The sequence below is a fragment of the Mobula birostris genome, chromosome 12, assembly GCF_030028105.1.
Source record: "Mobula birostris isolate sMobBir1 chromosome 12, sMobBir1.hap1, whole genome shotgun sequence".
NCBI classification, from domain to species: Eukaryota; Metazoa; Chordata; class Chondrichthyes; order Myliobatiformes; family Myliobatidae; genus Mobula; species Mobula birostris.
The window spans coordinates 46,345,704-46,369,599 of NC_092381.1; the positions used below are offsets into that span (position 1 = coordinate 46,345,704).

General features: G+C 41.7%; 1 protein-coding gene across 5 annotated transcripts in view; it reads left to right on the top strand.

The window, feature by feature from the left end:
- Positions 1–4,323: 4,323 nt before the first annotated feature.
- cc2d1b (coiled-coil and C2 domain containing 1B) overlaps positions 4,324–23,896 on the top strand; it is a 90,526-nt gene continuing 70,953 nt past the window's right edge. Inside the window, exons 1-2 of one of the 5 annotated variants that reach the window (XM_072273743.1) lie at positions 4,324–4,846; positions 16,870–17,002. In XM_072273743.1, the coding sequence (XP_072129844.1) occupies positions 4,781–4,846; positions 16,870–17,002 (199 nt within the window). In that variant the 5' untranslated portion in view covers positions 4,324–4,780. Of the gene's footprint in view, positions 4,847–5,317; positions 5,416–5,450; positions 5,541–16,869; positions 17,003–23,896 lie in introns of those variants that run through there. The other 4 variants (XM_072273742.1, XM_072273746.1, XM_072273747.1 and 1 more) reach the window with 4 other exon arrangements.

Genomic DNA, 23,896 nt, shown 5'->3' on the forward strand with positions numbered 1-23,896 from the left:
ATCGTCAGTCTCATAAGGGAATGCCACTGAATAGTACAAATAGACAGGGTGGTGTCAACTGTAAATGAATAGGTTCTAGTATTTACATCATCCCCTCGTCAATCACACATTTCCATTCATCCAACATGATTATAAGCTGTCCACACTACTAAGTTTTCCATTGATGTAAATACAAGATAACTTTGAAGTAAGCAAAAAAAAGTGGGAAGTGGAATACAGAACAAAAACACAGAAGGAACTCTTCACTTTGTACTGCAAATTCTGGAAGTAAAAGTTACGCAAAATCCTGAAGTCTTAAATCAGGAGTGATCGCTATGTTGATTTCCTTGGAATTTATGAAGTTGATATCAGAGCTGGCCTTTGAAGAATACATTTTAGAAATATTTTTGCACACATGGGATCACTGAAGTTTTGAAGGCTTTTTTTTACAAATAAAGAACTTTTAAATAATTTGAAATTATAATTTTAAAAAAAGCTTTGGAGTGGGCCATCCTGGATCAGACCTTTGCTCAGAGTGTCTGCTCATGGCCCCAGGACTAATCTGGGCTGGATGTTGATTGCAGATTTTTACCTTCATTAGGTCATGTTATAACCATTACAGTGCATCATGGGTATAATTGTAAATTGGTTAAATTGTTGTAGGAATCAAGATGCCGAGACACAAGTTCAAATGCCACCACAGAAAATGGAAAATATAAATTTTGTTAATGAAATAATCTGGAATAAATAAATAATCAGCAACTGTGACCTTGAAACTATTTGAAAGCCGTAAAAGCCAAAGTGTATCATCAATGTACTACCATGGGGAAGAAGATCCTGCCTACTCTCTATGCACTATAATACTTCATAATACTTTGGTTCAGTATTCACTACGGAAATTGACAATTGTGAACTGAAAAGCTTGCGCATGTAGATATTAAGGAAAAGGATGTGCTGGAGCTTTTGGAAAGCATCAAGTTGGATAAGTCACTGGGACCGGATGGGATGTACCCCAGGCTACTGTGGGAGGCGAGGAAGGAGATTGCTGAGCCTCTGGCAATAATCTTTGCATCATCAATGGGGATGGGAGAGGTTGCGGAGGATTGGAGGGTTGCAGATGTTGTTCCCTTATTAAAGAAAGGGAGTAGAGGTAGCCCAGGAAATTATAGGCCGGTGAGTCTTACTTCAGTGGTTGGTAAGTTGATGGAGAAGATCCTGAGAGGCAGGATTTATGAACATTTAGAGAGGCAAAGTATGATTAGGAATAGTCAGCATAGCTTTGTCAAAGGTGGGTTGTGCCTTACAAGCCTGATTGATTTTTTTGAGGATGTGACTAAACACATTGATGAAGGTAGAGCAGTAGATGTCATGTATATGGATTTCAGCAAGGCATTTGATAAGGTACCCCATGCAAGGCTAATTGAGAAAGTAAAGAGGCATGGGATCCAAGGGGACATTGCTTTGTGGATCCTGAACTGGCTTGCCCACAGAAGGCAAAGAGTGGTTCTAGACGGGTCATATTCTGCGTGGAGGTCGGTGACCAGTGGTGTGCCTCAGGGATCTGTTCTGGGACCCCTTCTCTTTGTGATTTTTATAAATGACCTGGATGAGGAAGTGGAGGGATGGGTTAGTAAATTTGCTGATGACACAAAGGTTGGGGGTGTTGTGGATAGTGTGGAGGGCTGTCAGAGGTTACAGCGGGACATTGATAGGATGCAAAATTGGATTGAGAAGCGGCAGATGGAGTTCAACCCAGATAAGTGAGGTTTTTCATTTTGGTGGAATATAGTATTATTGGTGAGACTCTTGGCAGTGTGGAGGATCAGGGGGATTTGGGGTTGAGTCCATAGGACACTCAAAGCTGCCGTGCAGGTTGACTCTGTGGTTAAGGCTCAAGGTGCATTGGCCTTCAAAAATCATCGGGTTGAGTTTAAGAGCCGAGAGGTAATGCTGCAGCTCTAGGACCCTAGGAGATTTACAAGGATGTTGCCTGAATTGGGGAGCATGCCTTATGAGAATAGGTTGAGTGAACGCGGCCTTTTCTCCTTAGAGTGACAGAGGATGAGAAGTGACCAGACAGAGGTGTGCAAGATGATGAGAGGCATTGATCGTGTGGATAGTCACAGGCTTTTTCCCAGGGCTGGAATGGCTAGCATGAGAGGGCACAGTTTTAAGGTGCTTGAAAGTAGGTACTTCCAAGAAGAGATGTCGGGGTTAAGTTTTTTATGCAGAGAATGGTAAGTGTATGGAATGGCCAGTGACGGTGGTGGAGACGAATATGAAAGGGTCTTCTAAGATACTCCTGGATCGTCGTGGTGGTGGCTATCATTTGAGGTCGAGGATGATGGTCTTCGTTCCGTTGATCTATTTATGGGCTCTCAAGTGGCTTATGAGTCCAATCTTGGCTTTGAAAGTTCTTCCGCATTCAGGACAGGTAGTTCCTGATGGCAGATCGGGCTTTGGTTGTTGCTGCCTCTCTTTCCATTTTCTTCTAATTCTGCACATCTGTTGGCTTCGAAAGTTGCTGTTCCTTCTCGGATGATGGCTTGCCAGAGTTTCCTGTCCTTGGCATTGGCAACAATTTCCCAATTGTTGATGTCGATTTTGGCTTTTAAGACGTCTTTGAATCTCTTCTGTTGTCTGCCTCTTTTACGTTTGCCTTCTTTAAGCTGGGAGTAGAAGATCTGTTTTGGGAGACGTTCATCTTCCATCCGAACAACATGACTGCTCCATCTTAGTTGGTTCTTGATGACATAGGCTTCAATGCTCGTTGTTTTTGTTTCATTTAGCACACTGACGTTGGTTCTTCTATCTTCCCAGCTGATATTTAAGATGTTTCGAAGGCAGTATTGATGGAACTTTTCAAGTGCCTTCAGATGTCGTCGGTATGTTGTCTGGGTTTCTGAAGCATACAGGAGCATTGGGATTACCACTGCTTTATACACTAACATTTTGGTGTTTGTTTGGATGTCACGATCATGAAAGACTCTTGTTCGGAGACATCCAAAAGCTGTTCCAGCACATTTAAGATGATGTTGGATCTCATCATTAAGGTCGACATTGGAGGAGAGGTGACTTTCAAGATATGGAGAGTGGTGGACGTTTTCCAGGGTTGTTTCGCCAAGCTGAATTGATGGTTCTATCCGATTTGTCTCAGTTGGTGACAAATGGCGCTTAGAAAATTAGAGGGCTATGGGTAACCCTAGGTAATTTCCAAGGTAAGGACATGTTGGGCACAGCTTTGTGGGCTGCAGGGCCGGTATTGTGCTGTAGGTTTTCTTTGTCTCTATAACTTTATATACCTCTATTAAATTGTCTCTTAGCCTCCTTTACTCCAAGGTAAACAAATGTAGCCTCGCCAATGATCTCCTCATTAGGGCTCTAATTCAGGTAACATCCTGGTGAACCTGCTCGACTTTGTCCAGCTTTCCTATGATACAGTAATTGTACTGCACATATTAAACTAATGTTTTGGGAAGCTGCAACTCAACACTAACTTTTATAATCAATGCCCTGGGGTTTGAAGGAAAACACGCCTTATGTCTTCTCTAGCAACACACATTAAAGTTGCTGGTGAACGCAGCAGGCCAGGCAGCACCTCTTCCTAGAGATGCTGCCTGGCCTGCTGCGTTCACCAGCAACTTTAATGTGTGTTGCTTGAATTTCCAGCATCTGCAGAATTCCTGTTGTTTATGTCTTCTCTACTTCCCTGTGAACTCGAACTACACGATTCCTCTTTACCCACATTCCTCAGCACCTTGCTTTTCACCGGAGAAGTCTTCGCACCACCATTAGAGTTCCCAGAATGCAATACCTGGCGTTTGTGGGGATTAAATTCCATCCGCTAAATTTCCATCTAATCTATACAATAATGCAATTTCTGACAATCTCCCTCGCTATCCACCTCACCATGTAATTGGTAACGTACGAATGGCTTTCTGCATAGCCGGGGAGCTAATGCACCTTGTGTCAAACATCTCTTTCTTTATGCAGCCAACTGTTCAATGGACGTCATCTGTCCCTTTAAACCGCAGTTGTTCGAGATTTTATTTGAAAGCTCGATTTCCGTTTTCTTTTCAGCATAGCTACAACTGCATTATGTTTTTTCTACGCATTTTTCTTTTATTCTGCTGTTTAGAGGGAGAAATAACAGCAAAGCAAGATTTTAAGATTGGCAAAATGTGGCTTACACAATTCTTCACTTTTGACCTAACGTTGCTGCTGGTATTAGCGTTCTCTGTTGGCCTCAAGTTTTCTGGGATACTAAACAGACGCACTTCTCCGAAAAAGAACGGAAGTTTATCTAAAACAGGGAACTCTTTTCCTAGCCGTATTACAATGTTCATTGCTGCCTCCGAATTTACCGCGAGAAATCGACATGTGCACTTGTTTCCAAAACAAATGTCTGTATTCACAGCTCTGGTTCTAAAACGCTTTGTGACGGTGGAGGATATTTTAAATCATGGGAGAATTATTATAGTCACAGTCACAGTTTCCCCTTGATCTGTCAACGAAAATAAATGCAAGGGACTTGCGGAGCTGCCGAGGCTGAGCGGTCGGACTCGGAGCCACGCCGCGAACTCTGCGAGCGATCGAGCACTGGGAGTGAGTGGGCCGGAAAGCGGCAGCCGCGGCCGCTGTGAGTCTGCGTGAACGCGACAGACCGAGCTCGGGTGAAGGTGGCCTGAACTTCGCGCTGGCTCCTGACTGACCCACCTGCAGTGTTCGGTTCAGGAAGTGAATTAATTTACACCTGAAAGTAACACCTTGACGGCTGTGTCGGCCGCCTATTGGATATACCATGTTTACTGCAAAACCCAGAAAGAAACAAGCGACCAAAGGCCAGGGCGCAGCTGCAGCTAAACAGGTAAGTACTTGTTAGCACGGAGAGACTGATGACTCTGCGTTTCAAACCGCGTCCCGAGACCGGGAGGGGTAGATCATGGTGACATGTCTACCACAGACTCCCAGTCCCACTCTTAAGTGGGTGGGTTCACTGCAGTGCAGTTTGTTTGTGAAGCACGTGGTGTTAGAAACTCGTGACGTTTTGCAATAACCTCGAACAAGTTCTACTAATTTTTCAACTAACTTTTAAAGATCTCTCCAGTAGATATTTATGATGTCACAATTAGATAAGCGGCGCCGCTGTTTGAAGACTCGAGATTGCTTCATGCCTAATATTCTTGCGGGCAGGTTTGTTAGAACCGTTGGGGAGGGTTTAAATTAATTTGGCAGAGGGGTGAGGACCGGAGTGAAGGGACTCAGGATAGGAAGGATGGTTAAAAAAAAAGAGTAAAGATCACGTGCAGTCAGACTGTCGGGAAGGGCAGGCAGCTGCTGGGACTTAGTTGCAGCCAACATGCTGAGTATCAAAACATCAGGAATGCAGAATCAGAGAGGATAGCAAATGCGGTACTCAAGGTGTTGTATCTAAATGTGCGTAGTATAAGAAATAAGGTGGATGATCTTGTTTCACTATTACGGATTTGCCAGGTATGATGTTGTGGCCATCACTGAATCGTCGCTGAAGATTGGTTGTAGTTGGGAGCTGAATGTCCAAGGTAACACGTTATATCGGAGGGATAGGAAGGTAGGCAGAGGGGGTGGTGAGGCTCTACTGGTAAAGAATGGCATCAAATCAGTAGAAAGATGTGACTTAGGATCCGAAGATGTTGAATCCTTGTGGGTTGAGTTAAGAAACTGCAAGGGTAAAGGACATTGATGGCAGTTGTATACAGGCCTCCCAGTAGTGGTTGGGAAGTGGGCCACAGATTACAACAGGAAATAGAAAAGGCGTGTCAAAAGGGGACGGTCCTTGGAGATTTCAACATGCAGCTCAATTGGGAAAATCAGGTTGGAAATGGATCTCAAGAGAGTGAGTTTGTTGAATGCCTACAAGATGGCTTTTTAGAGCAGTTTGACATTGAGCCAACTAGGGGATCAGCTAGCTCAAGGTAAAAGAGCCCTTGGGAGCCTGTGATCACAATAAGATTGAGTTCAACTTGAAATTTGATGGGGAGAAAGTAAAGTCTGATGTAGCAGTGTTTCAGTGTAGTAAGGGAAATTACAGTGGTACGAGACAGGAGTTGGTGGCCAAAGTAAATAAGAAGGAGCTGCTGGCAGGGATGTCAACAGAGCAGCAATGGCTTGCATTCTGGGAAAAATGAGGAAGATGCAGGACATATGTATTCCAAAAATGAAGAAATACTGAAATGGTAAAATGTACAACCATGGCTGACATGGGAAGTCAAAGCTATTTGACGTGGGTGCAGTTACTGTTACAAGAGAGAAGGTGCTGAGAAAACTAAAAGACCTGAAGTTACATAAGTCACCCGGACCAGATGAACTGCACCCTGAGGTTCTTAAAGAGGTAGCATTAGAGATTGTGGTGACATTATAAATGATCTTTCAAAAATCATTGGACTGCCAGAGAATGGGAAAATTCCAAATGTTACTCCACTCTTTAAGAAAGGAAGGAGGCAGCAGAAAGGAAATTATAGACCAGTTAGCCTGATCTCAGTGGTTAGGAAGATGTTAGAGTCAGATGTTAAGGATGAGGTGATGGAGTACTTGGTGACACAGGACAAGATAGTACAAAGTCAGCATGGTTTCCTTCAGGGAAAATCCTGCCTGATGAACCTGCTGGAATTCTCTGAGGAGATTACAAGGAGGATAGATAAAGGGGATGCAGTGAACATTGTATATTTGGACTTTCAGAAGGCCTTTGACAAGGTGCCACACATGAGGCTGCTTACCAAGTTAAGAGCCCATGGTATTACAGGGAAGTTACTAACATGGTTAGAGCATTGGCTGGTTGGTAGGAGGCAGCAAGTGTGAATAAAAAGATCCTTTTCTGGTTGGCTGCCAGTGACTTAGTGGCATTCCGCAGGGGTCGGTGTTGGGACCACTTCTTTTTATGCTGTATATAAATGATTTAGATGATGGAATTGGTGGCTTTGTTGCCAAGTTTGCAGATGATATGAAGATTGGTGGGGGGCAGGTAGTTTTGAGGAAATAGGTAGGATACAGAATGACATAGTCTGATTAGGAGAATGGGCAAGAAAGTGGCAAATGAAATACAATGTTGGAAAATGCATGGTCATTCACTTTGGTAGTAGAAATAAATATGCGGACTATATTCTAAACAGGGAGAAAATCCAGGAATCCCGAGGTGCAGAGGGACGTGGGAGTTCTTGTGCAGAACACCCTAAAGGTTAACTTGCAGGTAGAGTCAGTGGTGAAGAAGGCAAATGCCATGTTAGCATTAACTTCAAGATGTCTAGAATACAAGAGCAGGGATGTGATGCTGAGGATTTATAAGGCACTGGTGAGGCCTCACCTTGAGTATCTAGATTAAAAGTAACGTTAGCAAATTTGCAGATGACACAAAGCTGGGTGACAGTGTGAAATGTGAGGAGGATGTTATGAGAATGCAGGGTGACTTGGACGGGTTGGGTGAGTGGGGAGATGCATGGCAGATGCAGTTTAATGTGCATAAATGTGGGGTTAGCCACTTTGGTGGCAAGAACAGGAAGGGAGATTACTATTTGAATGGTGTCAAGTTAGGAAAAAGGGAAGTACAATGAGATCTGGGTGTCCTTGTTCATCAGTCACTGAAAGTAAGCATGCAGGTACAGTAGGCAGTGAAGAAAGCTAATGGCATGTTGGCCTTCATAACAAGGGGAGTTGAGTATAGGAGCAAAGAGGTCTTTCTGCAGTTGTACAGGCCCTGGTGAGACCACACCTGGAGTATTGTGTGCATTTTTGGTCTCCAAACTTGAGGAAGGACATTCTTGCTATTGAGGGAGTGCAGCGTAGGTTCACAAGGTTAATTCCCGGGATGGTGGGACTGTCACATGTTGAAAGATTGGAGCGACTGGTCTTGTATACACTGGAATTTAGAAGGATGGGAGGGGATCTGATTGAAACATATAAGATTATGAAGGGATTGGACATGCTGGAGGCAGGAAACATGTTCCCGATGTTGGGGGAGTCCAGAACCAGAGGCCACAGATTAAGAATAAGGGGTAGGCCATTTAGAACGGAGTTGAGGAAAAACGTTTTCACCCAGAGGGTTGTGGATCTGTGGAATGCTCTGCCTCAGAAGGCAGTGGAGGCCAATTCTCTGGATGCTTTCAAGAAAAAGTTAGATGGAGCTCTTAAAGATAGTGGAGTCAAGGGATATGGGGAAAGGCAGAAACGGGGTACCGATTGTGGATGATCAGCCAAGATCACAGTGAATGGTGGTGCTGGCTCGAAGGGCTGAATGGCCTACTCCTACACCTATTGTCTATTGTGAACAGTTTTGGGCCCCTCATCTTAGAAAAGCTGTGCTGGCATTGGAGAGGGTCCAGAGGAGGTTCACAAGGAATGAAAGGGTTATCATATGAGGAACATTTAATGGCTCTGGGTCTGTACTCGCTGGAATTCAGAAGGATGGGAGGATCTCACTGAAACCTTTCGAATGTTGTAAGGCATAGACAGAGTAGATGTGGAAAAGATGTTTCCCCTGGAGGGAGAGTCTAGGACAAGAGGGCACAGCCTCAGGATAGAGGGACACCCTTTCAAAACAGAGGTGCAGAGAAATTTCTTTAGCCAAAGGGTGGTGAATTTGTGGAATTTGTTGCCACATGCAGCTGTGGAGGCCAGGTCGTTGGGAATATTTAAGGCAGAGATTGAAAGGTTCTTGATTGAACATGGCATCAAGGGTTACGGGGAGCTGGGTTTGAGGAGGAGGGTTAAAAAGGATCAGCTATGATTGGTGGAACAGACTCGATGGGCGGGTGGCCTAATTCTGCTCCAATGTCTTCTTGTCTTATGATTTTATGTCACTTCCTGTACACAAGTGCAAAGGAGAGAACAATATAATTGTTACTCCATACCCAATGAAGCATAAAAAAATCTTGCAGATTAACCCTACTGTAAGAAGATAAAATTGATGCTTTTTATGGTTGGAAATGTTATTAACCCAATTAGAAAAAAAATGCAGGCTGGCTATAAATTGAACCTTAATAAGAGTGAACTCTTTTCTTTAAATATGCAGGTTCCAATTTATAGATGTTCACCATTCAGAATGGTTATTGATTACTTATCTGGGTGTTAAAAATACTAAGAAACATAAGGATTTATTTAAGCATAATTTCTTTAATTGATCAGGTTGAACAATTGTTTATTAAATGGTCCCCATTGTTTCTATCAATGCTTGGTCGAATTAATGCTATTAAGATGATTGTCCTACCTAAATTTTTATACTTGTTTCAAGCATCACCAATTTTCATTTCTAAATTCTTTTTTGATACTTTAGGTTCTAAAATTTCTTCATATATATGGTAAAATAAAAATCCTAGATTAAGTGAAAAATATTTACAGAAGTCTAAAAAGGATGGTGGTTTAGCATTGCCAAATTTTAGACTTTACTATTGGGCAATTAATATTTGATATTTAATATTTTGGACACAAGATTTGGATATAACTTTAAGTCCACAATGGATAAATCTGGAATGTGAATCCGTACAAGGGTTTTCTCTGACTTCCATTTTAGGGACTTTCTAAATTAAATAAACAAATAGTTAATCCAATAATCAAACATACACTACGAATATGGTAAATTTTTTGGTTTGAACGGATTTATTTTATCAAGCCCTATTTAACTTTTTCTTTCAACCACCTGTTATAGATCAAGCTTTGTTGGTATGGAAAATGAAAGGTATATTAAGCTTTTGTGATTTATTTTTGGATGGCTGTTTTATGCCTTTTGAACAGTTATCTAATAAATATTTGCCTAGATCTCATTTTTTCAGATATTTACAAATTAGAAACTTTTTAAATACTAAGCTACCTACGTTTCCAACTTCATATCCATTTGATATCACAGAAAAAAATTAGGTTTAAATCCTTATCAGAAGGGTTTAATAGCAATCATTTATGATTTGATTATGAAAATAAATTCTGGTATATCTGATAAAATTAAGACTGAATGGGAGAGGGAACTTCAACTTCATTTGCCTACTGAGAAATGGGAAAAAAAATTTCAATTAGTTAACCTGTCCTCATTAAGTGCTAAACATACATTGACACAATTTAAGCTGGTACATAGGGATCATATGTCTAAAGATAAATTAGCTCATTTTTATTCTCATATCAGCCCTATTTGTGATAGATGTCATTCTGAAGTTGCTTCCTTGACTCATATGTTCTGGTCTTGCCCTTATTTGGATACATATTGGAAAGATATCTTTGATATTATTTCTACAGTTTTGTGTATTGATTTACAACTTCACCCCATTACTGCAATTTTTGGGTTACCAATGATGAAAGATAGTTACTTATCCCCTTCAGCCTGCCGGATGATTACATTCCTTACATTAATGGCTAGAAGATCTATCTTATTGAATTGGAAAGAGATTAATCCTCCTACTACATTTCAATGGTTTTCTCAAACTATATCTTGCTTAAATTTAGAGAAAATTAGAAGTGGCACCTCTGATCCTTTGGTTAAATTTGAAGAAACCTGAAGACCATTTATTCAACATTTTCATATGATGTAGTTTGACATTTCTCAAATCCTTTTTTTAAACTAAAAATATAAGGATAGAGGAGTGGAGTTAACGACATTAATGATTGTATCCGATGTAATATGTTAGCCCGACTTTGTTTCAGTTTTGTTTAGTTTAGTCTAGTTTTGCTTAGCTTAATTGTAAACGTAACTCTGCTGAATCAAATAACGACAGCACAAAAAGATCGTTACTTATCTTTTCACCCGTTTATTTTTTCGAGCTCAGCCGGCAAGTGAACTTGGACCCGACATCAGGGAGAGAAACTTTCTCGTCTCCCTGGCAGTTCTACGAGTTCACTGCCCGATGTCAGAATTGTCAGAAGTTATAAGGCCACCGATACAAAAGAACAATCAGTTTGTTAACCATTCCAGCCAAGTCAATGACTATTGATACAGAGAACAATCAGTTTGATAACTGTTCCGGCCAAGTCAATGTACTATTGATGCAAAAGTACAATCAATTTGTTAGACACTCCAGCCACCTTCGTTAAAGAAAGGAATGTCCTACCTAGTTTGCTGGAGCCACAACTTTATTACAAAGATAAGAACATCCGTCAAATTTATGCTTTAATTAAGAAAGGAATGTTCTGTCTAATTTCTATCAGGTACTGCTTTTTGTCAAAATCAAAAGGTGTGAAAAGCCCAGAGACATCTTATGTGGATCTGGGCGAACTTTAATCCTTATCTTGCTCCAAAGAAGGCAGCTGTGAGACATTATTCAAACACACTGCGGTCACAGACATAGTCAGTACTTAATCCATTGTTTACAGGAATCTGAGAATCCCTCATTCCCCTAAACTTTATCATTCCCTCAAACTTTATCATAATTTAGTGTGTTTTTTTTTCTTGTTTGGGTTTTTTTTTGTTTTTGTCCCATTTATCCTCTACCATGTTCAATCATATTTAGAGTTGGGGAGATTTAACATACTTGTACTATCAACAATTTTATATTTGCAAATGTTAGCTATCAATAATGTAATCCCATTCTCTGTTTATTAATATTATTATGTTTATAATTTTGAAAATTAATAAAAAGACTAGAAAAGGAAAAAAAATGCAGGCTTTAGCAAATCCATCCATGAATACACCATATTTTATTTGAGTGATATGTGTGTTTGACAGGGCACCATTTAATTTGCTGTCATCGATTACCTGAGAGGATTGTTCTTGGTGAGGTAGTACTACTCCCTAGTATCTGATAGACTCTGTGTTTGTCAGCCTCGGCATTCTGCAATTCTCTATCTATCGGCAGGATGAATGTGCTCAACAAGTCGATGAAAGGTGGTTCTCCAGTATCAGTGTTCCCAGATCACTAATAATACAGATGGATTCAGACTGCAGCTGCCTTGATATTCTTTCTCAAACGCAACCCTAGAAGTTTGTATTTCTTTACACCAGGACCATTTTCCACAACAATATTTTTATTCTTTATTTATATATTGTCAGCATGATTGTGCTTGTTTGGAATCGTATTGATACTACCCAAGTTCATTTCACTAAGGGGATTGCATCATGTTAACAGTTCATGTCCCAATGAACTTAATTTGAATGTAGCATCAATAAGGTATTTACAGTGCCTTGGAAAAGTATTCAGCCCCCACAACTATTTTCACATTTTACTGACTCATTTTCTAAGTTTAAAATATATTGAAGTAAGATTTTTTGAGTTAATCTACAAAGCATTGTGCATCTTGTGCAATCAAAAGAAAAGTTCCAAAACCTGTCAACAATTTACTAAAAAGTAAAAACCAAAATCGCGAGTCTAAAAAAGTATTCATCCCCTTTGTAATTATTCTGCTAACTTTCCTCAGGTGCAATATAATACTTTACCAACTCACCCAATTTGTTGACGTAGACAATTGGAGCATTATCTGAGTAAATACTCCCTTTCTCTCTGTGAGATCCAACAGTGTGGTAGATTTTCAATAGACCAAACCAAAATGAGGATAAAAGAACATTCATGGCACGTCAGGGAAATGATATAGAGAAGCACACACTGGGGAAGGCACTGAAAATATCTCAGAACTCAGTGCAGGCCATCATGAAACAGTGGAAAAAATATGAAACTACGGTCACACTACCTAGGTCGCTGGGGAAGAATGGCACTTGAAGGAGTGTTACTGTGATGCCAGCTGTCACTCTGAGTGAGCTGGAGATGAGGTTCATGGCTCTGCAACCTCTAAGGCCTTGCACGGAAAGGATATTTACAGAAGCACGGCAAAGAAAAAGATCTCTTAGTTAAATAAAAACATATCCTTGCCTGTAAAGACTTTGCACAGCATCACGAAGAAAACTAAAGTGGAACTTATTGGCCTCAACACTAAGCAGTACATGTGGCATAAGTCTAATATTGTGCATCAATCAGATAACACCACCCTACTAGTTAGTTTAACATCTGTAGTTGGGAAAATGCTTGAAGCTATCAAGAAATGGCTAGGCATCTGAAAAGAAATGGATCATTGTGCAGACGCAGAATGTATTCATCAAAGGCAGGTTGTGTTTGATAAACTTACTGGAGTTCTTTGAGGATATAACGAGCACAGTCAATAGAGGGGAACAGATGAATGTTATTTACTTGAATTTCCAGAAGGCGTTCAATAAGGTGCCACATAAAAGACTTATCCAAAAGATAAGGATGCATAGAGTTGGGGTGATGTATTAGCATGGATAGAGGATTGGTTAACCAATAGAAAGTAGAGAGTTGGGATACATGGGTGTTACTCTGGTTGGCAGTCAGTGGTGAGCGGTGTGCCGCAGGGTTTGGTGCTGGGCCCACAACCGTTCACAATATACATTAACGGTCTGGGACCGAGTGTAGTGTATCTAAGTTTGCTGATGACACTAAATTGAGTGGAAAAGCAAATTGTGCGGAGGATACAGAGAGTCTGCAGAGAGACATAGATAGGTTAAGTGAGTGAGCAAGGGTCTGGCAGATGGAGCACAATGTTGGTAAATGCAAAGTCATCCACGTTGGAAGGGAGAATAGAAGATCAGGTTATTATCTAAATGGTTGTTGTGCAGAAGGACTTGGGAGTGCTTGTGCATGAATCGCAAAAGGTTGGTTTGCAGGTGCAGCAGGCTATCAAGAAGGCAAATGGAAGGTTGGCTTTCATTGCTAGAGGGATTGAATTTAAGAGCAGGGAGATTACGCTGCAACTGTACAGGGTGCTGGTAAGGCCGCACCTAGAGTACTGTGTGCAGTTCTGATCTGAGGAAGGACATAGTAGCTTTGGAGGTGGTGCAAAGGAGGTTCACCAGGTTGATTCCAGAGATGAGGGGGTTAGACAATGAGGAGAGATTGAGTTGCTTGAGACTGTACTCGCTGGAATTCAGAAGAAGAAAAGAGATCTTACAGAAACATATAAAATTAGGAAAGGGATAGATAAGATAGAGGCAGGAGCGTTGTTTCCACTGATAGGTGAGACTAGAACTAAGGGACATAGCCTCAAGATTCGGAGGAGTAGATTTAGAACGGAGATGAGGAGGTACTGCTTTCCCCAGAGAGTGGTGAATCTGTGGAATTCTCTGCCCAATGAAGCAGTGGCTACCTCAGTAAATATATTTAAGACATGGTTGGATAGATTTTTGCGTAGTAGGGGAATTAAGGGTTATGGGAGGAAAGGCAGGTAGGTGAAGATGAGTCCATGGACAGATCAGCCATGATCTTATTGGATGGTGGAGCAGGCTCGATGGGCCAGATGGCCTACTCCTTTTTATGGCCTTACTCCATTTCTTATGTTCTTATAGTGGAGGTAGCATCATGCTATAGGATCCCTCACAAAATGCCGGAGGAACTCCACAGATCAGGCAGCATCTATGGAAATGAATGAGCAGTCGATGTTTTGGGCCGAGACCCTTCATTGGAACAGGAAAGGAAGGTGGAAGACGGCAGAATAAAAGGTGGGGGGAGAGGAAGGAATCTGATAGGAAAGGAGAGTGGACCATAGGAGAAATGGAAGGAGGAGGGGACCCAGAGGGTGGTGTTAGGCAGGTGAGAAGCAGTAAGGGGCCAGAGTGGGGAATACAAGAAGAGAGGAGGGATGGGAAACAGTTTTTTACCAGAAGAAAAAAAATTGATACTCATGCCACCAGGTTGGAGGCTACCCAGACAGAATAAAGGTGGCCTCGTCATGGCACAAGAGGAGGCCATGGGCCTACATGTCAGAATGGGAATGGGACTCAGAATTAAAATGTTTGGCCACTGTGCAAGTCCTGCTTTTGACAGATGGAGTGGAGGTGCTTGACGAACCAGTCTCCCAATTTACAACGGATATCACCAGTGTAGAGGAGGCTGCATTGGGAGCACTGGACACGATATCATGCTAAGGGATATTTTTTCAGCAGCAGGGACTGGAAATCTGGTCATATTGATGGGAAGATGAAGATGAAACACAGAGAGATCTTGGATAAAAACCTGCAAGCTCTGCCAGAAAGGTTAAACTGGGGAGGAAGTTCATCTTCCTGCAAGACAGTGACCCAGAGCAACCATGGGGTGGCTTCAGATGAAGGAAGTTAATGTCCTTGAGTGGCTTCACATCCTGACTCAACCCAATGAACAGCTCAGGATTGCTGTCCACCACTGCTCTCCAACAAACCTGGCACAGCTTGAGCAATTTTGTAAATCTTGCTCCATCACGTTGTGTAAAGCCAACTGAGATTTATCCAAAAAGACTGCTGTAAAATCTGCGAGAAGTGGTTCAACTAAGTACTCAGCAAAGGGGGATGAATTCTTCTGAACTGCTGACATTTCAGTTTGTGAATTCTTAGTTTTTCATGCTTTACAGTTTTTCCCTTTTTTTTGTCTCTACTGTGAAAAAAGAAGCATGTGATTCACAAATAAAAATTCTCAGTTAAATTGATCAAAGTTCCTGATTGTAATACTAATTTGTTTTTTAGCTGGGGGTGGTGAATCTATGGAACTTGTTTCCATGGGCAGCAGTGGAGGCCAAGTCATTGGGTGTATTTAAGGCAGAGATTGATAAGTATCTGAGCAGCCAGGGCATCAAAGGTTATGGTGAGAAGGTGGGGAAGTGGGACTAAATGGGAGAATGGATCAGCTCATGATAAAATGGCAGAGCAGACTCAATGGGCCGAATGGCCGACTTCTGCTCCTTTATCTTATGGTCTTATGTGAACAATGAGTTGGCAACTGAATACATTTACAAGGCACTTTACCAATTTTTTCTCAGTTCAGTCTGCTGTCTGGTAAGCAGCGTAGCAAAGGGGTGCAGATAATATTTCCAGTTAATATAGATAACAATATTATAACCAAAAATTAGGTACATTTGGTGTCTCCTTGGTGATTGATATTTAGGTAGTACTTTATCTTTTGGAGTTAGGACATATTTTGATGATATAAAGACTCTTGTGTCCCATCCTCAATCCAACTTGTTCATTTAAATGAAATCCAGCTATGAAATATTACATGTAGATCTTGTTGCTCTCCAGGCACATCCTGTTTTGGGGTCTAGTTCATTCACAGATATAAACCAATTTCTTTTTCTGAGAGGCAATTTGAAAAGCAAAATAAAGTTATCTCTCAGCAAAATAGAATCATACAATGTAGAAAAAGGTCCTTCAGCCCATCTAGTCCATGCCAAACAGGATGCCCATCTAAGCTCATCTCATTTGCCTGTTTAGCACATATCTGTTGTCTGTGCCTGACCACTTGTCTTTTATTTCTTTAAAATAACTGCTTCTGCAGAAGAGCAGCTTTTGAAGACCCTCTTTATAAGATCCTTCATGCAGACGTGGTAATGAATGAAGTATGTGTTTGCAACAAATTTTAGACTGGTTAACTAACTTTAAACTTGCTTTATAATTCCTTAAGTCAGGTATACAAAATCAACAGCAGAGAAACAAGATTGAACCACAAACTAAAAATAGAATAGAAATTAATAATTATAACAGTTTCCTGTTTGTTGAATAGATGAGTCACCTCATTATAAGTTATATAAATTTGTATGGCCTTTTCATCGTGCAGTTGTTCTGTAGCCAATTTGAAAAATAACATTCGAAGATTATTTATGAAGCTAGGGTAATTTTTGAATATTCTTTGAATTTCAAGAATGGATTGTAGCATGAATCAGCTTGTGGAAATATTTAATACTTGTCAATTGCAATGTTAAACAGTCATGATTTTGATTATGTTTGTCATTAACTGGATGAAGGTATGCAGTTTTGTACAAAGAATATGACAATGTGGTGAGAAGAGCCATGAATTTGTACTGTTTGCATACATTCAAAAAAATTCCCTGTGTTAACTTTTAGTTTAATAGTCATCTTTTTAGGAGCCTGATGAAACTGATTCTTTACTGTTCTGTTTTTAAATACAGCTTGGCCTGTTTGTGGACTTTTCATGTGAAGACATGATTACTGAAGGAGATAGTAACAATGGAGATCTGGAATCAGAATTAGCTGCAATTACTGGAGTGAAGGCAGTCACAAAACCAAAATCCAAAGAAAAAAGTTAGTATTGTCTGGGTTTATTGGTTATGCTGTAACTTTATGAATTTTGGTTTAAAAAGAAAAATGTAAATAAATAGCCCACATCATGGAAATTCTAAAAATTTTCAAGGACCTATTTACTTTATGAGCGTTTTAAGATTAGGGTTAATTGCCCATGGTTTTCCTTGAGTTGCCCTTACAGGAAAGGCATGTCACCCTGCTCTATGGAGGGGTTATGTTCCTAGAAAACCACCCATATCACAATTTTCTATAACATTGAATCTGTGTTGTAAATGGAGATGCATTCCAATGTGATATTTATCTCTCAGCAAAGGTGACGAGAACTGTTACTGTTGGTTTATGGTGTTGGGGTGTGGGAGGACACATAAGAATTTTGCTTTAGAAACTGACAAGGCAAATTCTTAAGTGGCCAGCAGCTGTGTATGGAAACAGAAAAAGACACTTCAAGCCTTCAGTTTAACTAAATATAAGTAAGATGGAATCAGAATCAGGTCCATTATCTTTAAAATATATTGTGAAATTTGTTGCTTCACAATAGAACTGATAATAAATAGCAGCAGTTGACTAGGTTTATACAATCTTGTTCCTGCTTCATGCGTCATGGGCAGCACTGTGGAGGTAGAGGGGGGATCTGCCAGATAGTGATGTGAGCTTACCACACAGAAGTAAGCCATGCTATTGGCATGTGCACCAAGAAATACAAATTTTAAAAAATATACAGACAAAATTGTTCTTTCGTGCTTTGTGTTTAACTTTTAACAATAATTCGACTTTCATATTTTAAGACATGAATCTTGCTAAAGAACTGAAAGAAAAATGTATTGGGTAAAACTGCCTAGAGCAAATACTGAATTCCAATTGGTTAATGCCGTGGCAGTGTATCAGTTAGTGCGACACCATTGCAGCTTAGAGCATTCTGGTGTTCCGAGTTGGTTACCAGCCCTGTCTGTAAGGAATTTGTATGTCTTCCCTGTGGTACATGTGGGTGTTCCCCAGGTCCTCCGGTTTCCTCCCACAGTCCAATAACATACAGGGTAAGTTAACTGGTCATTGATTAAATCCTGTGTGAATTTGAGGTTATCCAAAGCACTGCCTTTGTCCTAATTTCCATCAAGTCCCATTCACCCAGCATCCCGGAACTTGTGACTCACTTCCAGTCAAATATAATCTCAATTTTTAAATTCTCACCCTAATTTTCAAATCTCAATAAAACTTCACCCCTCCCTACTTCTGCATTCCGTACCCATGTAATTGAGGCCAAAGTTTTGGAATTCTGTCACTAAGCTGTTCTTTTTGTGTATCTTCTTCTCCCTTTATGTTGTTCCTTGATATTTGCCTCTTTGACCAAGCATTGTTTGTCTGCCCTAATATCATCTTTCATGCGTTGAGATCACTCAACACTCCTAGAAGGCTGTCTGGGATGTTTTTGCTGCATTAAGTGTGCTGTTGCTCTGTTCTCTGATACTTTGGTACAGTCTTTAATTTAACGGCAGCTTCTGGTTAGAAATCCAGAAGCAAATGATTTGTGGAAAAAAACAATGAGTGCTTTTTGATGCTTCTACGTACATTATTTCTTTGGTTAACTGCCTATTGATTAATTGATATGATAACTGAAAGTTATAACCTTCAGCCACAATGTATTCGCAGAGAATCATTGTCAGAATCAGAATCAGAATTAGGTTTATTATCACCGGCATGTGTCCTGAAATTTGTTAACAACAGCAGTTCAATGCAATACATAAAATAGAAGAAGAAAAAATAATAGTAATAAATAAGTAAATCAATTACAGCATACATATACAGAATAGATTAAGAATCATGCAAAAAACAAATAACATATATTAAAAAAGTGAGGTAGTGTCCAAGGGTTCAACCATTTAGAAATCGGATAGCGGAGGGGAGGAAGCTGTTCCTGAATCGCTGAGTGTGTGCCTTCAGACTTCTGTACCTCCTACCTGATGGTAACAGTGAGAAAAGGGCATCCCCTGGGTGCTGGAGGTCCTTAATAGTGGACACTGCCTTTCTGAGACACCAGTCCTTGAAGATGTCCTGGGCATTTTATAGGCTAGTACCCAAGATGGAGCCAACTAAATTTAGAACCCTCTGTAGCTTCTTTCGGAACAGAACAGTTGGAGGTGGGGGAAGCAAACATAGATGATGACAACAAAAGACAGTGTCATCCAACCATTCTTTAGATGGAGAACAGGAACATGTTTGCCTTGTCTGATTATATTTGTCAATATTCTCAGTACCACTCCATAGAAATCGAGGCATTGAACATTACTGCTTGACAAAATTCTTGGAATTACTTTATGATATACTCGATGTAATTAATTGGTTACAAAATTCCAGTTTTGGTGAATGAGAAATACCAGAAGATTCCTTGCATATTAGGAAAGATACTTGTGAATTGTACTTCCCACTGATCTATAATAAATGTTTTCTACTAAAGTTAGCACAGCTGAAACAATGTCACTGTGACCATACTTGTGGCATACTGTTGGACAGAACTAGAACAGGAAATGTGTGTGCATTTCTCTTTCCTTTGTAAGATTGATGAATGTGTGAGAAGACTCTTATTAACCTGTGTACCTTTCTGATAGTAATTTTAATTTCCTTTAGAAATGGCATTGGTAAAGCTGTCACATTAGTCATACTCAAGTTTTTTTTTGCCTTCTCTCAGACTAGGTGTCAAGGAATAGGGCTGTGCCAGTGCATGTCTGAAATCAACTAAACATAGGAAATACCCTTTGGTAAAAAGTGAAGGAGAGGTCGTGAAGAGGAAGGAGTGATCATCTTCCAATAATTGTGTAAAGGTTCTCCTATCAGAACCTAGGTGGATGCAAATCATTTTAACTCATTCATGTGAGCTCTTGATTAGAAGATACTGATAAAGTTAATGGATCTGCATTTGATTGCTAAAAAAGAAATTATCATTTCAAACGCAAACAACAGGAATTCTGCAGATGCTGGAAATTCAAGCAACAGACATAAATCCCTTACTCACTCTTCCTTCAGTTAGTCCTGACGAAGGGTCTCAGCCTGAAACGTCGACTGTACCTCTTCCTAGAGATGCTGCCTGGCCTGCTGCGTTCACCAGTAACTTTTATGTGTGTTGCTTATCATTTCAAACAACTGATCACAGCCTCTTTTCCTAGAAAATGTCTGAAGTCTGTGAAGTGGCCAAGTTGTACAGTATATAGTGTTATAAATTAGAAAATGTTTGTCTTAAACGTTTTTATTGCTATCGGAAGACCTTGTTGTTCATTGGTAATATAAAATACTGCAAGTCTGGTTCATTGGTAGCTGAGGGAGCTGTGTGGTTTGTGGCTTCTATGTTGCGTGCAGCATCACCTGTTGCAGCCACCCAGGGGAGGAGGCACTATGGGAGAGAACGGGGGTGCAGTGAGCGTGCTCTAGACTGCGCTGGGTTGGAGGCTGGGAGGAGGCGCCAGAGGCACTGTGGGAGCGAACAGGGGTTGGAGGCTGGCCCCTCCCATCGGGTTTGCAACCCTGGAAGACCAGCAGGATTGCCTTTGCTTGCGGCTGACAAAGAACAAGACAAGCTGATTTGCCTTAGTCTGCAGATGAACATCTCCATGATCTGCATCAGCACAAGTGCACCACAAGGCTGTGTGCCCAGCCCCCTGCTCTTCTCGTTTCACACTAAACCGCTCTGTGGTTAAGCACAGCTCTAATGCCATATTCAGGTTAATTGATGACACCATTGTGGGAGATTAAAAGTCTGGATGAGTGGTGTCAGAACAACAAATTCTCACTCAATGTCAGCAAGACCAAGGAACTGATTATAGACCAGGAGAAGGAAAGCAGAGGTCCATGAGCCAGTCCTCATTGGAGGATCAGAGATGGAGAGTTCCTCGGTTCCTAGGTAGTGGTATTCTGCAGTACCTGTCCTGGGCCCTGTGCAGTTGTGGGCAAAGCATGATAGCACCTCAGACAACAGGAATTCTGCAGATGCTGGAAATTCAAGCAACACACATCAAAGTTGCTGGTGAACGCAGCAGGCCAAGCAGCATCTGTAGGAAGAGGTGCAGTCGACGTTTCAGGCCAAGACCCTTCGTCAGGACTAACTGAAGGAAGAGTGAGTAAGGGATTTCAAAGGGTCTTGGCCTGAAACGTCGACTGCACCTCTTCCTACAGATGCTGCTTGGCCTGCTGCGTTCACCAGCAACTTTGATGTGTGTAGCACCTCAGAATCAGGTTTAATATTACCAGCATACGTAGTGAAATCCGTTAACTTTACAGCAGCAGTACAATGAAATACACGATAAATAAATATAGAAAAAAACAGATTACCTTATGTATAAGATTGGCATCCGTCTGTCTCGAAGGACAATGGGTGATGATCATCATCATTACCAGCCTGGGTGGAAAGTATGTAAATCCTGAGATGTCCAGTCATCAAGATCCCCCTCTCGGCCTCACCAGTGTAGTCCAAAGGAAAGCTTATGAAGCAATACATTGGCACCAGCTTGGCTGCCGAGGTGCTGGAAGGATGTTCAATGACGTTGACGTTGGCGCTCCGCTCCGGATTTGCTGTCTGGATTTACTCCCGTAGCCTTCGTCTCTCCTGAGGCTGCCCACAAAGTAGTGGGGCTACTTACTCATTGTTGGGGATCTGGTTCATGAACACCAGGGCACGTTCGGATCTTGTGCTACAGGTGCAGGGGCCAGACCTCCTCCCTGTCCTCTGTAGTTCAGCCTGAGTCTGAAAGGAGTTCGGTTTCAGTGTATCGCCAGCGAAGAGGGACTACATGAGGCTTGTTGTTGGAGGGGCTATGTACTGGCAGGGAGAGAATTACACATTCAGCTCTCCTTTTCACAAGACTGCTAGCCAGCAATCAAAGCTGAAAGCGAGAGTGACAAGCTCTGCCCACTATACTGCTACACTAAATGCGTCACAGCAACCATTTTGACACCATTAGGTTTTAATAGGTACATTTAATGTCAGAAAAGTGTATACAATATACATTCTGAAATTCTTTGCAAACATCCACGAAAACAGAGGAGTGCCCCAAAGAATGTATGACAGTTAAATGTTAGAACCCAAAGCACCCCACCCCCAGCTCCCCCTCCCATGCACTAACAGCAGCAAGGCAATGACCCCCCCCACCCCCACCAGCAAAAAAATATCGGCGCTCTCCGAGCGCTCAAGCGTGCAGCAAAGCATCAATAAAGACACAGACTTGCTTTACCCCCAAAGACTACTTGTTCACCTGGTAATTCGACATACCACAGGCTCACTCTCTCTCCCTAATAAGGGAAAAAGAGGTGATCCCGTTTCACAGTGAGAGAAGAGACATAACAAAGCAACTGGCTGACTTATGGTGTTAAAACTCAGTTGCGTCGTTTTTTCCGAACCCTGTGCCCAAAGAACTCAGGTCTCTGGGCACACAGCCAGCTCGCTGCTTCCGATCTCCCGTGTACTCCTGCGATCCATCATTCGGCGGCAGCACCGGCCTTGAGTCAGTCCGTCTCCAGAGCCACGAAAATCCGGCAGCCTGAAGGCGTGCTAGTCTTCCAGGCCGCGTCCTTGGCACAGCAAGGAGCATCCGGTCGAGAGGCCCTGACAGCGGGTCCCATTTCCACAAGTCAGGGTCATCAAAAGAACCTTGAAAGGGAAAAATAGAGAAATCAAAGATAAAAACAGAGCTGTTTCCGAAGATGCAAACAAAGGAGTCACTGTTTAGCGCCATCATTACTAAGCATCGCCCTCTGCCCAAACATACATGTGTCTGTTAAATAGTTAGGTTGAAATAAGTAGTGCAAAATAGCAAGTAAAAAAGTAGTGAGGTAGTCCTCATGTATTCCATGTCCATTTAGAAATCGGATGGCAGAGGGGAAGGAGCTGTTTCTGAATCACTGATGTGTATGCCTTCAGGCTTCTGTACCTCCTTCCTGATGGTAACAGTGTGAAGCGGGCATGTCCTGGGTGGTGGGGGTCCTTAATGATGGATGCCACCTTCCCAAGGCACCGCTGCTTGAAGATGTCTTGGATACTACGGAGCCTGGTACCCATGATGGAGCTGTTCAATTTTACAACTTACTGCAACTAATTTCGATCTTATGCAGTAGCCTCCCCCCCCCCCGCACCCCCTATACCAGACGATGATGTAACCACTCAGAATGCTCTCCACAGTACATTTGTAGAAGTTTGACAAACCAAATCTCCTCAAACTCCTAATGAAAGATAGCCACCCTTTCCTTCTTTATAACTGCATTGATATGTTAGGACCAGGTTAGATCCTCAGAGATCTTGACAGCCAGGAACTTGAAATTGCTCACTCACTCCACATCTGATCCCTCTATGGGAATTGGTTTGTGCATCCTCGTCCTACCCTTTCTGAAGTCCACAATCAGCTCTTTGGTCTCGCATACGTTGAGTGCAAGGCTGGTGCTGAAACACAACTCTATTGGCTGGTATATCTCGCTCCAGTACACCCTCCCATCTCCATCTGAGATTCTGTCATCAGCAAATGTATAGATGCCATTTGAACTGTGCCTAGCCACACAGTCATTGGCATAGAGAGAGAGTAGAGCAGCTGGCTAAGCTCACATCCCTGAGATGTGCCAGTGTTGATCATCAGCGAGGAGGAGATACTTTCACCAAACCACACAGATAGTGGTCTTCCAGTTAGGAAGTTGAAGATCCAATTGCAGAGGGAGGTACGGAGGCCCAGGTTCCATAGCTTATCGACCAGTACTGTAGGATTGGTGCTGTTAAGAATGGTAGTGTTAAACACAGTTATAGTCAATGAACAGCATCCTGACATAGATGTTCGTATTGTCCAGGTGATCTGATATAGTGGATATAGCACGGTACATCATGGATAAAGCCCTCCCAACCATTGGCCATATCTAGACAAAATGTTG